The sequence below is a fragment of the Zophobas morio genome, unplaced genomic scaffold (genome assembly GCF_036711695.1).
Source record: "Zophobas morio isolate AGI-343-1 ecotype UQ-CSIRO unplaced genomic scaffold, CSIRO_AGI_Zmor_V1 ptg000021l, whole genome shotgun sequence".
Taxonomy (NCBI): domain Eukaryota; kingdom Metazoa; phylum Arthropoda; class Insecta; order Coleoptera; family Tenebrionidae; genus Zophobas; species Zophobas morio.
Genome location: NW_026972126.1, coordinates 13,092,331 through 13,113,696, shown reverse-complemented (window position 1 = coordinate 13,113,696; position 21,366 = coordinate 13,092,331). Strand labels below are relative to the sequence as shown.

General features: G+C 29.8%; 1 protein-coding gene across 1 annotated transcript in view; it reads right to left on the bottom strand.

Annotated features, from left to right (window-relative positions):
- Nucleotides 1-21,366, bottom strand: part of LOC135132913 (voltage-dependent T-type calcium channel subunit alpha-1H-like) — a 111,132-nt gene that overhangs the window by 53,987 nt on the left and 35,779 nt on the right. Inside the window, exon 3 of the mRNA XM_064061131.1 lies at nucleotides 7,265-7,462. Coding sequence (XP_063917201.1) covers nucleotides 7,265-7,462 — 198 coding nt within the window. The remainder of the gene's footprint in view (nucleotides 1-7,264; nucleotides 7,463-21,366) is intronic.

Below are 21,366 nucleotides of genomic sequence, written 5' to 3'. Positions count from 1 at the left end.
TCGAAACGAAGCTGTTGAATGGAAGCAGAGTTCCTAGAACAGCTTATGTCACTTCAATAAGAATCGGTTTCATTTGTCTCTATGTTATCTTATGCAAGCAAAATTGTAATTAAACGCTCCGAATTCCACATTCGCTTCCTTAATTAACGCCTGAACTTTGATTCTACGCTTTCTAGAACAATACTTGCACGCTTTTCACAAAAGAATCTAGGGTCTTAAATCATTGGCTTTTTCCATCCGCAAAAAATCGTAAAGGCAGTTGCAGAAATTTGTTGTGGGACAACTACACGGTAATAAACGATACATTAAATTTCCTTGGATGTTTGCCAGTGTGCGAAAGCCACGCGGTAGTTAAAATAAAACATTTCCTTCCGTTGTACAGATTTACCCATATGATAAGATCTTGCAAAAGCTCTTAGACTTATGAGAATTTAATATTTTAAAGCTCTGGAAGTGGGTACCTAAGTATGTATGTATTTGCGGTCAAGGGATATTAACGTCTCCTTACAACCAACTTTTGCATCAACTCAATATTAATGTTTGTGAAACATGCTCTCTGCTGACATTACGGGAACATTAATTCAGGCTGATGTAAAATACAAGCCCGGGTTGCACAAGCGACAACAATACTTCATAACGTTCCAACTGTAGACTCGTTAAACGCTAAAAAAGACTCTATTTATGGTAAAGTAGTCGTTAGTTCCGTTCCAATATCGTAAATTTCGATTGGTTCGCGTGATCCACGGTTTGCTTACAAGTCCATAAATAATTGTCAGTTTTATTATATTTGCAAAATGGGTGCACGTTAATAAGAAAATTTATTTATCTACTTTCATTGTGGCAGTAATAAACGAGCGATGTACGAGGAAATGAGCGTCTGGAAAGATTGTATAAAGCTGATCATAGGTAGTTTGATCGGAAAATTCCGATACGGTTTGCGATTTAATTACGTTTTTGAAACGTCAGTACCTATCGGGATACGTTTACGTTAATGGAAATACATCGGTTTAATTACTTCGTTTACAACCGACTAATCGAAGGTTAAACCGAGGTATCGTCGCCGTTACTTGGTAAACTTTCGTCGTGGTCGTTTTAAAAGTTTCCACTTCTAGAAACGTCTGGAAGTAGGAGCACGAGCGGTTTAATAGAGTGCGTAGTAATCGTTGTGGTAACAATTTTCTCTTAATGTTGACACATCCTTAATGCTGTCTAAATCAAGGCATATTTTTAAATAATATATTGTGGTGTCCCGATTTGAAATTATTGAATAAATTAACATCATGCAAATTATTTGTTGTTTGAATGTAGTTCTTTTCTCATTATCATTGTCATTGTTCATGTAAATGTTTATCCGTTTTAATCGGCTTTCATCGGCGTGAATCTGGCCGCCTCAAGATGAAACGCGAAGATAACAAAATGGATTTTTAAAATAATTTTAAACCTACATATCTGGCAGTTTTAAGAACTATATGTCTGTTACATTGTTAATTGATCCCTTGTGTACAGATGTAAGAATTCAAAATAACCTCCTTGTATTTTTATATGTATGTTACTTATTTTTATTTATTTATTTTTTGAGAAGTGATATTACAGGCGCCACCACGTACCAACATCAAATCACTCAAAGTGTAATAAATTTTGAATGATATTAATTAAATCTGCAAAATTTGTATTCTCAGACTGACAGTTTATAAAAAACTGGTCTAAACTTCCTTCTTACCTGAAGTCAAATATTCAAATAAATTCAGTGTCTTTGAAAAAAATGTCGACGAAGATGTTTTTACGTGCTCGAAATCGGTTACGTGAAACACACGGCAAATATTGTAGAAACATTTTTGTAAAGGCGAATTCATAAACCACAAATGCTGGATTATATACTTTTATGAAATTTAAATAATGTTTAATGTACAAAGTTTTGAAATGACGTCATTAAAATGTTGGTGGGGATGATTAGACATTTTATTGTGACTAATTCAACTGAATTTAGAATTTAGAATTTAATTTAATTTCACTAATTAAAAGTTAATCGGTAAATTTTTAACTTCCCGACCGCAAAATAAGAAAATATTGTAATAGGGTCAACCCAGCTACTGGCTACTTTCATGTGTTATCAACGTTCCGTGGCCCTTTGAGTACGAGAAAATAGGTTTCTCGTTTCTGTTTATGTGACGCCTGTCTGTGTCAATTTTTTTATAGATAATCTCGGAAACTACTGAACCGATTGTTGTCAAATCTTATATATGCGATTTAAGAATATTATAAAGATTATTAAGTGCTAACCCAAATTTGTCTAGTCATTCCCACCGATAATTTGATGACATCCCCTCATCATTTTATTATATAAAATAATATACTCCTATACTCGTCGTTTATGAATCCCCCTTGATTTTTACTACTACTTTCCAAGTTTTTTTTTGAAATTGAAAAATTGAAAAACCAAAAATTGAAAAAACAAAAAACCGAAAAACCAAAAATTGAAAAACCGAAAAATCTAAAACCCAGAAGTCGAAAAACCGAAAGATCGTTAATCGAAACATCTGAAAAATTGAACAATCTAAAATTTAAAACTCAAAAAAAGTTAAAATTAAGATATCTGAAATTCGAAAATCGTAAAACTGAAAAATCTCAAAACTGAAACATCGAAAAATTATGAAAACGAAAAATTGAAAAATCGAGAAATCGGAAGTCGCAAAATTTGAATTTAAAAAATCGAAAAGTTGAAAAATTGAAGAATTGAAAAACTTAAGAATCGAAAAATTGAAGTAATGTCGAGAAATCGAGTAATGGAAAGCTGAAAAAAATCGTTTAATGGAGAAATTAAGAAATAGAAAATTTTAAAATTTAGAAACGTCAAAAATTGGAAAATCGAATAATTGAAAAATCTTAAAATTGAAACATCGGACAATTGAGAAATCGAAAAATGAAAAAATCCAGAAATGGAAAATATTTAAGAATCGAAAAATTGAAAAGTCTTAACATTGAAATATGGTACAATTGAGTCATCGAAAAATTGAAAATCGAGAAATTGAAGCACTGGAAGATCCAAAAAATTAAAAATCGAAAAATCAAAAATTGAAAAACCGAGAAATCGAAAAAGTAAATAATTAAGAGATCGAAAAGTCGAAAATTCGAAACATTAAAGAATCGAAAAACTGAAAAATTCCAAAACTGAAACACTGAAAAATTGAGAAATCGAAAATTTGAAAAATCGATAAATCGATAGTTGAAAAATGGAGAATTTGAAAAATTATAGAATTGAATAACAGAAAAATCGAAACATTAAAGAAATGTCGAGAAATCGAGTAATGGGAAAATGAAAACATCGCTTAATGGAGAAATTAAGAAATACACAATAGAAAAATTTAAAAATTGGAAAAAAATGAGTCGAAAAATTGGAAAATCGAAAATTTTTAAGAATCGAAAAATTAAATCGAAAAATTGAAAAATCCCAACACTGAAATATGGCAGAATTGAGTCATCGAAAAATTGAAAACCGTGAAATTGAAACACTGAAAAATTCAAAAATTAAAAAATCGAAAAATCAACACTTTAAAAATCGAAAAATCAAAAATTAAAAAACGAAAATCCTAAACCGAAAAATCGAAAGTTTGATAAATCGTGACATCAAAAAATCGAAAAATTGAAAATTTAAAAATTAAAAACAGTAGATAATCGAGAAATCGAAACGTCGAAAAATCGAAAATTAAAGAATCGGGAAAACTGAAAAATTTCAAAACTGAAACATCGAAAATTCGAGAAATCGAAAAATGAATCAATTCTGAAATCGAAAATTTTTAAAAATCTAGAAATTGAATGGAAAGATTGAAAAATCTCAACACTGAAATATGACAGAATTGAGTCATCGAAAAATTGAACATCGAGAAATCGAAACACTGAAAAATCCAAAAATTCAAAAATCGAAAAATCAAAAATCCAAAACTGAATAATCGAAAATTCGAAAAATCGATAAATTGTGACATCAAAAAATTGAATAATCTAAAATTTAAAAATCCAAAAAAGTAGATATGTAATTGAGAAATCGAAAGTCGAAAAATCGAAAAAGAATCGGAGAATCTGAAAACTTTCAAAACTGAAACATCGAAAAATTGAGAAATTGAAAAATTGAAAAATTGAAAAATCGTAACAGGAAAAATGGAAAATTTAAAAAAATCGAAAAATTCAAAAAAAAGTCGCTTAATGGAGAAATGAAGGAACAGAAAATTTAAAATTTAGAAATGTTAAAATTGAAAAATTGAAAAATTTAAAATCGGAAAATTGAGGAGTCGAAAAATTTAAAAATCGTAAAACTGAAACATTCGAAATTAAGAAATCGAAAAATGAAAAAATCTAGAAATCGAAAATTTTTAAAAATTGCCAAAGTGAATCGAAAAATTGAAAAATTCCAACACTGAAATATGGCAGAATTGAGTTATCCATAACCTGAAAATCGAGAAATCAAAACACTAAAAAAAACAAAAATTTAAAAATCGAAAAATCAAAAACTTAAATCTAAAAATCTATAACCGAGATTTCGAAAAATCAAAAGATTGATTTCAGAAAATCGAAAACTGATGCATCGAAAAATCAATAAATCGAAAGTTCAAAAATGGAAACTTTAAAAAATCGAAAAATTGAAAAATTGAAGAATTGAAAAAGTGGAAAATCGAAACATTGAAGAAATGTCGAGAAATCAAGTATGGGAAAATGAAAAAAATAGTTTAATCAAGAAATGAAGAAATAGAAAATTTGAAAATTCAGAAACGTCAAAAATTGAAAAATCGAAAAAGTAAAAAATCGGAAAATGGAAGAGTCCAAAAATTGAAAATTTGTAAAACTGAAACAACGGGAAATTGTAAATCGAAAAATGAAAAAATCGAGAAAACGAAATTTTTTAAGAATCGAGAAATTGAATCGAAACATTGAAAAATCCCATCAATGAAATATAGACAATTGAGCCATCGATACACTGGTAATCGAGAAATTGAAAAATCAAAAATAGAAAAACGGAAAAATCGAAACATCAAAAAATTAAAGAATCTAAAATTTAAAATTAAAAAAAAAACTAAAAAATTGAGAAATCGAAGTCGAAAAATTAAAGGATCGAAAAACTGGTAAATACCAAAACTGAAACATCGAATAATTGAGAAATCCAAAAATTGAAAAATCGGGAAATCAAAAGTTGAAAAATGAAAAATTTGAAAAATAGAAAAAAAAACAAATCAAGGTTGGGAAAATAAAAAAAATTGCTTAAGGGAGAAATTAAGAAATAGAAAATTTGAAAATTTAGAAACGTCAAAAATCCGAAAACTGAATAGTCGAAAAATTGAAAAATTGTAAAACTGATACAATGGAAAATTGGGAAATTGGAAAATGAAAAATTCGGGAAAACGAAGATTTTTAAGAATCCAGAAATTGAACAGAAACATTGAAAAATCCCAGTGAAATATAGTACAATGTTCAAATCAAAAAGTCAAAAATTGAAAAACCGAAAAATCTAAAACCGAGAAATTGAAAAATTGAAAAATCGAGAAATCGAAAGCCAAAAATTGAAAATTTATAAAATTGGTAAACTGAAGAATTGAAAAACTGGAAAATCGAAACGTTGAAGAAATGTGGGGAAATCAAATATGGGAAAATGAAAAAAATGCTTAAGGGAGAAATTAAGAAATAGAAAATTTGAAAATTTAGAAACGTCAAAAATCCGAAAACTGAATAGTCGAAAAATTGAAAAATTGTAAAACTGATACAATGGAAAATTGGGAAATTGGAAAATGAAAAATTCGGGAAAACGAAGATTTTTAAGAATCCAGAAATTGAACAGAAACATTGAAAAATCCCAGTGAAATATAGTACAATGTTCAAATCAAAAAGTCAAAAATTGAAAAACCGAAAAATCTAAAACCGAGAAATTGAAAAATTGAAAAATCGAGAAATCGAAAGCCAAAAATTGAAAATTTATAAAATTGGTAAACTGAAGAATTGAAAAACTGGAAAATCGAAACGTTGAAGAAATGTGGGGAAATCAAATATGGGAAAATGAAAAAAATGCTTAATGGAGAAATTAAAAAATAGAAAATCTGAAAATTTAGAAAATTGAAAAATTGGAAAATTGAAAAATCTAAAAATCAAGAGGAAAAAACTGAAAATTCCCAATACTGAAATATCGAAAAATAGAGAAACTAAAATTGAAAAGCAGAGAAATTGAAAAATCGAACATTTGAAAAATTGTCATATCTACAATTTTTATTTTTTCCAAAAATCTGGATGGTCAACAAAAAGACAGACGGACAGATGAAAACAGGAGACCTATTTTTTCATACTCTAGGCTAACTAACGCTCAAGAAGTAAAAAAGAAAGCAATTTCCAACGAAAAACAAAATTTACCTGCGCTGTCTGCGAAATCGAAGGTGCTACGATCTAGTTTATTATTTTGACGAATCACTTCAGGCGAAAACTGTATTTGAAACTTAAAAAACGTTTGAATCAACCTAATAATCTTAACTTAGTTGTTGGAAATTGCGCGCTTTCCATTGTTTTACTTTGTAAATCAATTTAAGTAAATTGTGCCATTTTCTTTCCCTGCTTGAATGGCGACGAATGTCGAAAAATTACTTTATTTTATCGATTCGTTTTTCGTCTGCTTTCATTTATTCTTTGTTATGTTCAGCTTCCAAAAATCAGAATGGCGTAGCAGACACAGTGTCACTTACAATAAACTTAACTACTTTTGATTATTTTATCACTATTCTAATTATACCTCCAACACTTTTTGTAGCCAGATTTATTCTTAGTGATTTTCTAAAAATTTAACTTTACTATTACAAAAACTGTCATAAACAATAAAACTCAAAAATGTCCATTATAAACGAGGTGCAAGAAAATTGTTTCTGTGATTATTAAGATTTTTTCTGATCTATTAGTTCCCCTAACAATCAATGGAACAACTATATAGTTAGTTAAAATATGTAACCACAACGACCACTAAGCTGATTTCATTTACAAGGTATCGCACAAATATATATAATACCAACTGCACCTGTAAAACACAGCCAGCTCTAATTCCCTATTTTTTTAGCAACACGAATTATCGACAATTCGTGGCTTACAATTAAATTTGTAAAACCCCGTAATGGAAAATTTTAACACGACACAACGACCACTCATAAATACAATATAAACATTTTATCACAACATACACTTCCGCAGTAAACGCAATCGATTTGGCCATTATCAACCCTTCCCATTTAAACCGCAACATTCCTACCTTCCACAATTCCCACTTTCCCTTGTAAACAAGTAAAAAACGTATGCATATGCAAAGGATATGGATTAGAGATGAGCGCCAAGCACCAGCTCCGAGGTCTGGTGGTTTGAGACAGATATCGTAAAGCTATGGGAGCGATCCCTGGATAAGGAAGGTTCGGGTCGACTTCTATCCCCGATCCTGACCCTGACTCCGACTCTGGAACAGAAATAAACCGAGTTAGTTCGACTATATTACACACAAACAAAAAACAAAATCCATCGGGAAAAATCCGATAAAGTCATCAGTTTGCTCAAGGATGGAGATGCGTTATTGGATTTGCCTAGTCGGCCGTGTTTGCTCGTACACACCTCGCTAATTTTTGATGATGCGCACAGACTAATGAATTTTATTTATGAATGGACTTATTAATACATTAAAGAGGGAAATTGTCTGTGGTTAGAGTGAATGATAAATGAGCCGACCCTGCGTTTTTGTGTCTAATGTGCGGGTTCTTCTACAAATACCTAATTAAAATTTACTGGCATGTGATCTTTTCGGGGGAGGGAAATACTGGGTTAAAGCAGAGCCGTCAAAGTGATATTTTTTTCATTTCATACATACAACACGTTTTCGGCGTACTTGTCAAAAATATAGTAAACAAAAATTTTAGACTGAATTCGAGAACAGGTTTTTGGTATCACGTGCTGCAAGTATTACAGAATATATGCCAAAGAAAATATTGAAACTTGCAACTTCTAAACATCTTTAGAAGATAATAACGTTGTCTGTTTTTTTTATAAATGGTTGTCATATCCGGAGAGCTAAAAATTAAAAAAAAATTCTTTGAAGTTGATATTATTGACAACAAGAAACACCACACAAAGACACCTACGGTAAGTAGGTATCACAATGCTAAAAGCTTCTGCGCAGCTGTTACTCAATGTGTGTTTATAAAAATAATTAAAACACCTCGTCTCCTGAGAACTAGTTTGATCTACAGCCCAGAGCGCGCTCAAGCCAATGTCGACTCTAATAAATTAACAATATTGTTGAAAATGTGGTTATTTTTGTTTTGGAAACAATTTTTGTGGTTATTTTCGATAGATTGTGTGATATTACCACTGAGAAAAAAATGAAAAATTAAAATAATCGAAAATTTGAAAAATCGAGCAATCTATAAGTCGAAAAACAAAGATGTCAAGAAATCGAAACTTAAAAAAATCGTAAAACCGAAAAATGGAAAAAGCGAAAAATGTAAAAGTTAAAAAATCGAAAAATTGAAAAATAGAAATATCGAAGAAGTGAAAATCGAAAAACCGAAACATCAAAAAATCGAAAGAAAGAAAAATTCAAAAATCTAAAATTTAAAAATGGAATAACGAAAAATTGAGAAAACAAAACTCCTAAATTTAAAAAAATAAAACATCGAAAAATTGGATAATTGAAAACCGAAACATCGAAAAACCGGGAAATCGAAAAATCAAAAAAATCGAGAATTCAAAAAGTTAAAAATTGAAAAATTGTTAAATCGTAAAACTGAACAATCGAAACATCCAAATCTCGATAAATCGGGAAATCAAAATATTGAAAAATCTAAAAATTTAAAAAATGAAAATATAAAAAATCGAAAATTTGAAGAAACGATAAATTGAGAAACAGAAAATTTAAAACCAGTAAGTCGAAACATCGGAGGATTAAGAAATCGAAACATTTGAAAAATTCGAAAACTTGAAAAATTGAAATATCGAAGAACTGAAATGAAAAATCGAGAAATCGATAAATCTAAAATTTTTAAAGTTGAAAAATTAAAATATCAAAAAACTGAAAAAACTAAAATTTAAAAATCGAAAAATTCAAAAATCAAAAAACTAAATAAAGCGACACATCGAAAAATCCTGAAGTAAGAAATCAAAAAGTCGAAGAATCAAAATACTGAAGAAAACTGAAATATCGAAAAACTGGAATGTCCAAAATTAAAAAATTGAGAAATCGAAAAATCAAAAAAGTGAAGTCGAAAAATCGAAAAATTGAAAAATCAAAAACCTGAGACATCGAAAAATTCAAAAATTGAAGAACAGTAAAATCGAAGCAATCGAAAATCAAGAAAAAAATCAAAGTATTGATTAATTGAAAAATCGAAAAATTGAGAATTTAGAAAAGTCAGACATTGAAATATTTAAAAATCGTAAAATTGAAGAGAAAAATTGAAAAAACTTAAAACTGAAACATCAAAAAATTGAGAAATCGAAAAATTGAAAAGAGAAATTGTGTCAAATCGAAAAATTAAATAATAAATAATCTGAAAAATCCCAAAACTTAAATTTCGAAAAATTGAACTATGAAAGAAAAACTGAGATATCTCAAAACTGAAAAACTGAGAAATCAAAAAGTCAAAAAAATGAAGTCGAAAAATCAAGACCTTAAAAAATTGAAAAATTGAGGAATTGAAGAAATGAAAAATGAGAAAAATTTGATAATTGAAAATCGAAACATCCAAAAACCAGGAAATCGAGAAATCAAAAGATCGAAAAATCAAAATGTTAAAAATGGAAAAATTGTTAAATCGTAAAATGGAACAATCGAAACATCCAAATCTCGATAAATCGGGAGAACAAAGCATTGAAAAATCGAAAAATTTGAAAAATAAAAAATGAAAAATTCCAAAATTTGAAGAAACGATAAATTGAAAAACAGAAAATCTAAAACCGGGAAGTCGAAAAATCGAAAGATTAAGAAATCGAAACATTTGAAAAATTCGAAAACTTGAAAAACTGAAATATCGAAGAACTTAAATGAAAAATCGAGAAATCGAAAAATCTAAAATTTTAAAGTTGAAGAATTAAAATATCAAAAAATTGAAAAATATAAAATTTAAAAATCGAAGAATTCAAAAATCGAAAAAGTAAATAAAGCTACACATCGAAAAATCCAGAAGTCAAAAATCAAAAAGTCGAACAATCAAAATATTGAAAAAAACTGAAATATTGAAAAACCGGAATGTTCATAATTAAAAAATTGAGAAATCGAAAAATCAAATAGGTGAAGTCAAAAAATCGAAAAATGGAAAAATCAAAAACCTGAAACATCGAAAAATTCAAAAATTGAAGAACAGAAAAATCGAAACAGTCGAAAGTCAAGAAATGGGAAAATCAAATTATTGATTAATTGAAAAATCGAAAAATTGAGAATTTAGAAAAGTCAGACATTGAAATACTTATTTAAAAATCGAAATATTTAAAAATCGTAAAATTGAAGAGAAAAATTGAAAAAACGTAAAACTGAAACATCAAAAAATTGAGAAATCAAAAAATTGAAAATCGAGAAATTTTGTCAAATCGAAAAATTGAATAACAAATAATCTGAAAAATCCCAAAACTTCAGTTTCGAAAAATTGAACTATGAAAGAAAAACCGAGCAATGGAATATGTACCTGAGAAATCTCAAAACTAAAAAGATGAGAAATCAAAAAGTCAAAAAATCAAAACCTTAGAAAATTGAAAAATTGAAGAATTGAAGAAATGAAAAATCGAAAAAGTGAGAGTTTAGAAAGGTCAAATTTGAAAAATTGCAAGAACCAAATATTTTTAAAATCTCAAAATTGAAGAGGAGAAAAATTGGAAAAAAGTAAAATTGAAACATCGCAAAACAGAAATTGAAAATTTAAAAATCGTAAATTTGAAAAATTGAGAAATAGTAAAATCGAAAAATTGAATAATAAAGAGACTGAAAAATCCCAAAAGTGAAATATCCAAAAACTGAGATATTAAAAAAACAAATTTTAGAAATCGAAAAATCAAAAACGTGAAGTCGAAAAATCAAAACCTTAAAAATAGAAAACTGAAAACTCAAAAACCTGAAAAATCGAAAAATTAAAGAATTGAAGAATTGTAAAATCAAAAGAGTCGAAAGTCAAGAAATAGTAAAAACAAAACATCGATTAATCGAAAAATCGAAAAATTGAGAATTTAAATAAGACAAAAATTGAAAAATTAAAAAATCGAAATTTTTAAAAATGGAATAATAAATAATCTGAAAAGTCGCCAAGCTGAAATTTCGAAAAATTGAAAAATGAAAGAAAAACTGAAAAATGGAAAACTGAAAAATCTCAAAACTAAAATATCCAAAAACTGAGAAACTAAAAAATTGAAAAAATGGGAAATCAAAAAGATAAAAAAGTGAAGTAGAAAAATCAAAACCTTAAAAAATTCAAACGCTGGAAATTCAAAAATCTAAAAAATTTAAAATTTAAAGAATTGAAGAAATGAAAAGTCGAGGAGAAAAATTGGAAAAACGTAAACTTGAAACATGGGAAAACTAAGAAATTAAAAATTTAAGGTCGTGAAACTGAAATTTTGAGAAGTTGTAAAATCGAAAAATTGAATAATAAATAAACTGAAAAATCCTAAACCTGAAATTTCGATCAAATTGAAAAATGAAAGAAAAACTAGAAAATTACAAAAAAAAGTGAAGTCAAAAATCGAAACCTCAAAAAATAGAAAAATTGAAAAATCAAAAACCTGAAAAATTGAAAAATTGAAGAATTGTGAAACTGAAAAATCGAAATATTTAAATATTGCAAAATTTAAAGTGGGAAAATTGAAAAACTAAGAAATTGTAAAAATGGAAAATAATCTGAAAAATCCCAAAACTGTAATTTCGATCAAATTGAAAAATGAAAGAAAAACTGGAAAATCACAAAACTGAAATTTCCAAAAACTGAGAAATTAAAAAATCGAAAAATTGAGAAATCGAAAAATCAAAAAAGTGAAGTCAAAAATCGAAACCTTAAAATATAAAAATTGAAAAATCAAAAACCTGAAAAATCGAAAAATTGAAGAATTGAAAAACTGAAAAATCGAAATATTTAAATATTGCAAAATTTAAAGGCTGGGTTTATAAAAGCCGTTAAGTGGGAAAATTGAAAAATTAAGAAATTTCAAAACCTAAAAATGGAATAAATACATAATCTGAAAAATCCCAAAGCAGAAATTTCGGAAAATTGAAAAATGAAAGAAAAATCGAAGAATGGAAAAACCGAAAAATCTCAAAACTGAAATATCCAAAAACTGGGAAATTAAAAAATTGAAACAATGAGAAATCGAAAAGTCAAAAAAGTAAAGTCGAAAAATCAAAACCTTGAAAAATTGAAAAATCAAAAACCTAAAAAATTTAAAAATTAAAGAACTAAAGAAATGAAAATTCAAAAAGTTAGAGCTTATAAAGGTCATATTTGAAAAATTGCAAAAACCAAATCGTAAAATTGTAGAGGAGAAAAATAGGAAAAACCTAAAATTGAAATATGTATCGGAAAACTGAGAAATCAAAAAATTGAAAATCGTGACATTGAAAAATTGAGAAATAGTAAAACCGAAAAATGGAATAATAAATAGACTGAAAAACCCTAAAACCGAAATATCCATAAATTGTGAAATTAAAAAATTCAAAAATTGAGAAATCGGAACATCAAAAAATTGAAGTCGAAAAATCGAAATCTTGAAAAATAGAAAAATTGAAAAATCAAAAACCTGAAAAATGGAAAAATTGAAGAATCAAAGAATTGGAAAATCGAAACCGTCGAAAGTCAAGAAAAGGTAAAAACAAAACATTAATTAATTGAAAAATCGAAAAATTGAGAATTTAAATAAGTCAAAAATTGAAAAATCGAAATACTTAAAAATTGTATAATTGAAAATCCGGAAAAATTAAGAAAATGTAAAAAAAAAATGGAATAATAAATAATCTGAAAAATTCCAAAGCTGAAATTTCGAAAAATCGGAAAATGAAAAAAGCTGAAAAGTGGAAAAACTGAAAAATCTCAAAACAGAGATATCCAAAAACTGAGAAAAAAATTATCAAAATGTCAAAAAAGTGAAGTCGAAAAATCAAAATTTAAAAAATTGAAAAACTGAAATGAAAAACCTAAAAAAGATTACAATTAAAGAATTGAAGAAATGAAAAATCGAAAAACTGAGAGTATATAAAATTCAAATTTGAAAAATTGCAAGAACCAGATATTTAAAAATCGTAAAATTGAAGAGGAGAAAATTGGAAAAACGTAAAATTGAAACATCAGAAATTTGAATAATAAATAGAAAAAAATCCCAAAATTGAAATTTCGAAAAATGGAAAAATGAAAGAAAAATCACAAAACACCATTTTTAAAAATGCGCAAAGTCAAATCGTCTTTAAAGTTAAGGGAATGGATGAAAAGCAATGACGTTTTTCAAATAGAAAACAGCGAATTGTTCTGTAAAGCCTGTGGAAAAATTGTAAGTATAAATTATTAATGTTGCACAATTCAAATGTAAAAACTAGTTGTAAAATTAATTCCAAAAAATTCGCATAATAATATATCAATTTTTGAAAACTATCTCATTTGTCAAAATCAGTCTTATTCTAACAAGTACTAGCGCCGCCCACCCACCCTCTCTTTTCTTAAAGGGCATGTCATTTACCAAAATCAGTTTTATCTTAGCATCTACTAGAGATTAATGTAGATCTCAAAAAGCCAGACGTTGCCAAAAATTTATTTTTTCTAAAACTTGCCTAAAGCGCCTATTTTGCCATTTTTCGGGCCTAAATCCCCTGTTTTTATCGCCCATTTTACGGCCTTTTTTGTTTTTTTTTTTAAATCCACTCTTTATTCATTACTTCGATTTCAGCACTCAATTTCAGCCACAATTCCAATCAAACCTCGCCGCAGACACAAACCTCCATTTCTCCCTTTCAACACCCAAACAGTCTGCACCATCCTACACGCGTTATTTTAACGACACAAATGCAAACACTCTCCCGTAAACATTTTAAACGGCTCAAAGCAACTCCTTATTACCAATTAATAGTCCGAAAGCAAAAGGAATTTAAATAAAGAGCGAGTTTGTGAGAACTTCGTCTTTCTGAACTGACAAGATCAATATTTAATTTGTCCATTTCTTGAAGCGTGAGAGACAGATTTAACAATTTAGAAAGAAGCGTTTTTGCTCGTTTCGAACCGAACCTAACGCAGTGCTCGAGAATCATTCCGAGTTCGATTTTTTCTGGTTATGCTGTTGTCATAAGTTGCCATATAAATGGGCTCTGGAATGAGAAAAGGGGAACAAGAGGAGAGTTTAGCGCCTCTGTCAGGCGAAAATGGCCAGTTATTTGCTTGTGATGTTTCGAGCCTAACGTGGTAGTTTGGGGTTGTATTTTTCTCTGTCTTATGGGCGTTAGTTTGATGACGCTGTTAGAAAATAGTTTATTAATAAGATAAGTGTTACTTTGGCATCGATTGCACTCCGACTTGCAGCTGAAGTTGGAGTTTCACAGTTTGTGGTGCATCGCACATTAAAAGAACAAGGCATGGATCCTTACCACGTGCAAAAAGTGCAAGCTTGGCCTCCGCGTTCACCCGATCTCAATCCGTGCGATTTTTGTCTGTGGGGTTGGATGAAACAGTTAGTTTATGGAAATCATTAGTGTCCAGAAATTATTAAAGAGCTTCAACAACAAGTCGAAGTGGCAGCTAGAGCTCGTGGAACCCCCGGAATTTTTTGACGTATTCGTGCTAACATGTTGCGACGTGCTAGAACCTGTATTGTTCTAATAAACAATGTGGAATCGTTGTGACAAGGACTAAACATCCGCCAGAATAAAAATTCGATCATCATGAAGCATTACCAAAAATCGGTCCTTCTCAGGACCACTATTTGTTTCTACAACTAATAATAATCTTTCGCACTGACCAATTATTGCATATATTTCTAAATCACCTTGTATACCTAGATAAGTTAGAGTAGCTAGAAATGAAAGTATAAATTAGCCGTAAGTTTTCTTTGGTATCACCTTTGGGATATTGAACAAAATTTCCTCATAGTTAGACCCCAATTTCTGACCGCCCTTACGAAAACCACAACACCAACACCCACCCGTCAAACAACATGTCTGAAACTAATTTCCCAGCCTGAACCTTTATGTAAAATATTAATTACCAATTATCCAATTTTTCTCCACAACTAGTTTCCGTTCTAGAGAAAATTGCTTACTCTCTTTTGGGTGTTTTATGGCAGAGGTGATTCACTGCAGCTTCCACCGCCCTTCAACAAATCAGTTTCCATTTCACGCTTTAAACACTCCTGATGAAGATAATTAAACCAAATTAGACCCTCACAACCCAGTTAGTTTTCGATTACAACGTAATGTAGCCCTTTTTTCTTCGCTATAATTAAGCCTGCCCGGTGTAGCACGTGAACCTTTGCTTTTCCTCTTTCCAGCTAGCAATTTAACTATTAAGCCGCTAATTTAAATGGAACGCAAAGTTTTGTGATTTGTATCGAGGAATGTGTTTTCTTATCGCTAAGCAGTTGTAATCCTGCAAGTTGGAAGTTGGTCGAATTTGAGAGTCCTGAACTTTCATCACTTACGATAACATCCCAGCCTGGAACGTTATCGGCCCTAACAAATCACCGTCACGCTTGTCACGCTGATCATTGATCCCTACTTTTGTAAGTTTTGTGAAATGGCTGAGTCTATTCACATGGCAGGAAGGGTGCCTTAACTTTGAAGGATGTCGAATATAAATGAACATGAATTCCCTGCAGAATTTACGACGGTGCTAAAATATAAATAAAGACAGGTAGCGTACAGGCACAAGGACGTTTAAGGATGAACCGAAGCGGTTTTGACGAGAAGACTGTCGGTTAGAACTTATGTTGATGTTTTGTGTGCTAAAAGTCATAACTTATCCCATATGCTTAATTTAGTAGATAATTTTCATTTGAAACAATCTTGGACAGTTTAACATCGATTCGATGTTAAAATTTTCTTGCAAACAATAAAAAAATTAGTCTAGAGTTACTTAATTAGAACTTCCCTCGTTTCTGAAGTACACTTTAACAAACTTCGCTCCTTAGAAAAATTATAAAATCTGATTTTGGGAAATTATTTTTTTTTAGATAATCGCTTCAATTGAAATAAAAATATGTGTGCAGATTTGTAGCGTGTTTTCTAGCATTTGGTTTTGCAGTTTCAAAGTAAATTATATGTTGTTCTACAATTTAATTTTTTTTTTTCATAAATGTAAGGGTAAAACATCAAGTCGGTTTCATGAACTATAAGTATAAGAGTACATTATTTTATGCAAATTAAATAACATTTATTACGCAAAATTTTGGGGTGACCTCATCATATTTTTGGTGGAAATCATCAGACACACTTGGGTTAGCGTTTTACCATCTGTACGATTTTCCCAAAATATATACTTATATATACATATACGATTTCAAAATTGCTCCAGTAGTTTCAGGGATTATCTGTCCTTCAAGTTTCTAAACAGAAGCTTTTTAGAATCTCTTCAAACTAATGTTAGCTAACTTTTCTTCCAACTTCAGTATATTCTCCTAGAACATTTTTGAAATTGCGTGAACTCTTGGACTGATATACAAATTTCTCAACCTTTTCTGATTTTTTTCTTTTCTTTTTTCTGATACAATTTTTCTAGAACTCTTTATACTGAAGTTGAAATTCTTCGAACCTACTCAGTTTTCAAATATAATTCTTCCAAACCGTCTTGAATGTGCGTGTAAACGAGCATTGACGTGGAAATATTCAAAATCTTTTACTTTCTAATTCCAGCTAGAACGATTTGTAGTTGAAATTCTTCTAGAATCCTCTAGAAATTTCTCAACCTTTTCTAGTTTCTAAACAGAAACCTGCTAGAATTTTCAAAAAAAGTCACGTTTGCTAAACCCTTCCAAATTCAGTTTTGAACTGCAACCAAATTTCTTCTATTTCTTCTGTTCCTTTAATTGAATTCCTCAAAAATCATTTGGGCTGAAGCTAAAATTCTTCATGTCATTTTCAAACAGATTTTTTTCAAAACCTTCTTGAATTTGCGTGTAATCTTGTGTCGACGTGGGAATTCTCAGCATCTTATAGTTTCTAATTCCTACTTCAGTATTCAACTAAAATCAAAGTTCTTCTATGTGTTTATTTGCTTCCTAACTCTTCTAGAATCTCTTGTGCTGGAATTGAAATTCTTCCAAATGGTCTCACCTTCGAACAGAATTTTCTTAGACCATTCTTGAACTTATTTCAGCTTCAATCTTGAGCTGCATCTTTTATTTCCCTGATAGAATATTTCTACAACTCTATATACTGAAGTTGGAATTCTTCTAACCTACCCAGTTTTCGAATATAATTCTTCCAAAACCGTTTGGAATGTGCATATAAATCAGTGCCGACGTAGACATTTTCAAAATCTTTTAGCTCCTATTTCCGACTAGAACACTTTATAGTTGAAATTCTTTTGCTTTCGAATAAAATTCTCCTGGAATCTTCTAGAAATTTCTCAACCTTTTCTGGTTTCTAAATAGAAACCTCCTAGAATTTCCAAAAACTCACTTTGGCTAATTTTTCAACTGAAGTCAAATTTCTTTTATTTCTTCTGTTTCTTTGAGAGAATTATAAAAATCTTTTGGGCTGAAGTAAAAATTTTTCTGATTCATTCCGCTTTCCAACAGAATCCTTTCAAAACCTTCTTGGATTTGCATGTAATCTTGTGTCGACGTGAAAATTCTCAACATTTTCTAGTTTCTAGTTCCAACTTCAGTACTGACCTAAAACCGAAGTCCTTCTATATGTTTCTTTTGTTTCCTAACAGAATTCTTCTTGAATCCCTTGCGCTTAAATTGAAATTCTTCTAATTCGTCTCACCTTCGAATAGAATTCTCTTAGAACTTTATTGAATTTCTTTCACCTTCAATCTCGAGCTGAAGTCAAACCTCTGCTGCTTCTTTTATTTCCCTGGTAGATTTTTTTTAGAACTTTTTACATTGAAGTTGAAATTCTTCTCTTTCTACCCAGTTTTCGAGTACCAAAACCATCTTCAATGTGCGTGTAAACGAGTGCCAACGTGGACATTTTCAAAATCTTTTAGTTTCTATTTCCAACTAGAAAACTTTGTAGTTGAAATTCTTCTGCTTTCGAACAGAATTCTCCTATAATCTTCTAGATATTTCTCAACTTTTCTTCAACCTTGTAAATAGGAACCTCTAGAATTTCCAAAAACTAAAGTTCGTTAAAGCCTTCCAACTTCAGTTTTGAACTGAAATCAATTTTTTTCTATTTCCTCTATTTCTTTAATAAAATTCCTCTAAAATCTTTTGGACTAAAGTTAAAATTCTTTTGATTTATGTCGCTTTCAAAGAGATTTCTTTCAAAACCCTCTTGAATTTGTCTGTAATCTTGCGTGGACGTGGAAATTCTCAACATTTTCTAGTTTCTAATTCCAACTTCAGTACTGAACTAAATTCTAAATTCTTCTCTGTAATTTTTCTGTTTCCAAACAGAATTCTTCTAGAATCTCTTCCGCTGAAATTGAAATTCTTTTAACTCATCTCACCTTCGAATAGAATTCTCTTAGAACATTCTTAAATTTTTTTCAGCTTCAATGTTGAGCTGAAGTCAAACTTCTGTTGCTTCTTTTATTTCCTTGATAGAATAGTTCTACAACTCTGTATACTGAAGTCGAAATTCTCCCTACCTATCAAATTTTCGAGTATAATTCTTCCAAAACCGTTCTCGAATGTGCGGGTAATCCAGTGCCGACGTGGAAATTTTCAAAAGCTTTTAGTTTTTATTTCCAACTAGAATAATTTTTTAGTTGGAATTCTTCTGCCTTGGAACAGAATTCTCCTAGAATCTTTTAGAAATTTCTCAACCTTTTCTAGTTTCTAAATAGAAACCTCCAAGAATTTCCAAAAACTCACGTTCACTAAAGCCTTCCAATTTCAGTTTTGAACTGCAATCAAATTTATTCTATTTCTTCTGTCTCTTTGATAGAATTTCTCTAAAATCTTTTGGGCTGAAGTTAAAATTCTTCTAATTTTTGTCGCTTTCAAACAGATTTTTTCAAAACCTTCTTGAACTTGCGTGTAATTCTGTGTCGACGTGGAAATTCTCAATATTTTCTAGTTTCTAATTCAAAACTTGAGTACTGAACTAAAATCAAAGTTCTTCTATGTGTTTCTTCTCTTTCCTAACTCTTCTGAAATTCTTCTAACTCGTCTCACATTCGCCCAGAATTCTTGAATTCCTTTCACCTTCAATCTTGAACTGAAGTCAAACTTCTCTTGCTTCTCTGATTTCCCTGATAGAATTTTTCTAGAATCCTGTATACTGAAGTTGAAATTCTTCTAATCTACCCTGTTTTCGAGTATAAATCTTCCAAAACCGCCTTGAATGTGCGTTTAATCCAGTGCCGACGTGCAAGTTTTTAAAAAACTTTTAATTTCTATTTTCAACTAGAACACTTTGTAGTTGCAATTCTTCTACTTTCGAATAGAATTCTCCTAGAATCTTCTAGAAATTTCTCAACCTTTTCTAGTTTGTAAATAGAAACATTCTAGAATTTCCAAAAACTTACGTTAGCTAAGGACTTCCAACTTCAGTTGTCAATTGAAGTCAAATTTCTTCTATTTCTTTGATAAAATTCCTCTAAAATCTTTTGGACTAAAGTTAAAAATCTTCTGATTCATGTCGCTTTCAAATAGAATTCTCTGAGAATCCTCTTAAATTTGCATGTAATTTTGTGTCGACGCGGAAATTCTCAACATCTTCTAGTTTCTATTCCCTAGTTTCAATTTCAAAGTTGTTCTATGTATTTCTTCTGATTCCTAACAGAATTCTTCTAGAACCTATTACGCTTAAAGTTAAATTGTTCTGACTCGTCTCCCCTTCGAATAGAATTCTCTTAGAAAATTCCTGAATGTATTTCAGTTTCAATCTTGAGCTGGGGTCGAAGTTCTGCTGCTTCTTTTATTTCCCCGATAGAATTTTTCTAGAACTCTTCTCAACATTTTCTAGATTCTAAATAGAAACCTCCTAGAATTTCCAAAAACTCTCGTTAGCTAAAGCTTTAAGTCTTCATTTTTGATGCCAAGCCAAATTTCTTCTATTTCTTTTGTTTCTTTGATAGAATTTCACTAAAATATTTTGGGTTGAAATTAAAATTCTTCCGGTTCATGACGCTTTCTTGTTTCAACCAGGAAATCTCAACATTTTATAGTTTCTAATTTCAACTTCAGTACTGAACTAAAATCAAAATTGTTCTATGAATTTCTTCTGTTTCCCAATAGAATTCTTCTAGAATCTCTTGCTCCACTGAAATTGAAATTCTTCTAACTCGTCTCGCCTTCGAATAGAATTCTCTTCGAACATTCTTGAATTTCCCTGATAGAATTTTTCTAGAACTCTTTATTCTAAAGTTGAAATTCTTTTAACCTACCCAGTTTTCGAGTATAATTTTTCCAAAATCTTCTTGAATGTGGGTGCCATTCCATTCCAACGTTGAAGTTTTCAAAATCTTTTAGTTTCCATTTCGATATAGAACACTTTGTAGTTGAAATTCTTCTGCTTTCGAATGGAATTCTCCCAGAATCTTCTAGAAATTTCTCAACGTTTTCTAATTTCTAAATAGAAACCTCCTAGAATTTCCAAAAACTCACTTTGGCTAACTTTTCAACTGAAGTCAAATTTCTTTTGTTTCTTCTGTTTCTTTGAGAGAATTATAAAAATCTTTTGGGCTGAAGTAAAAATTCTTCTGATTCATTCCGCTTTCCAACAGATTCCTTTCAAAATATTCTTAGATTTGCGTGTAATCTTGTTTCGACGTGAAAATTCTCAACATTTTCTACTTTCTAGTTCCAACTTCAGTACTGACCTAAAACCAAAGTCCTTCTATGTATTTCTTCTGTTTCGTAACAGAGTTCTTCTTGAATCTCTTACGCTTCTTCTAACTCGTGTCACCTTCAAATAGAATTCCTTTGAACATTCTTAAATTTCTTTCAGCTTCAATCTTGAGCTGAAGTCAAACTTCTGGTGCTCCTTTTATTTCCCTGATAGAATTTTTTTTAGAACTCCTTACACTGAAGTTGAAATTTTTTTGTTTCTACCTACTTTTCGAGTTTTCCAAAATCGTCTTCAATGTGCGTGTAAACGAGTGCAAAACGTGGAGATTTTCAAAATCTTTTAGTTTCTATTTCCAACTAGAAAACTTTGTAACTGAAATTCTTTTTCTTTCGAATAGAATTCTCCTGGAATCTTTTAGAAATTTCTCAACATTTTCTAGTTTCTAAATAGAA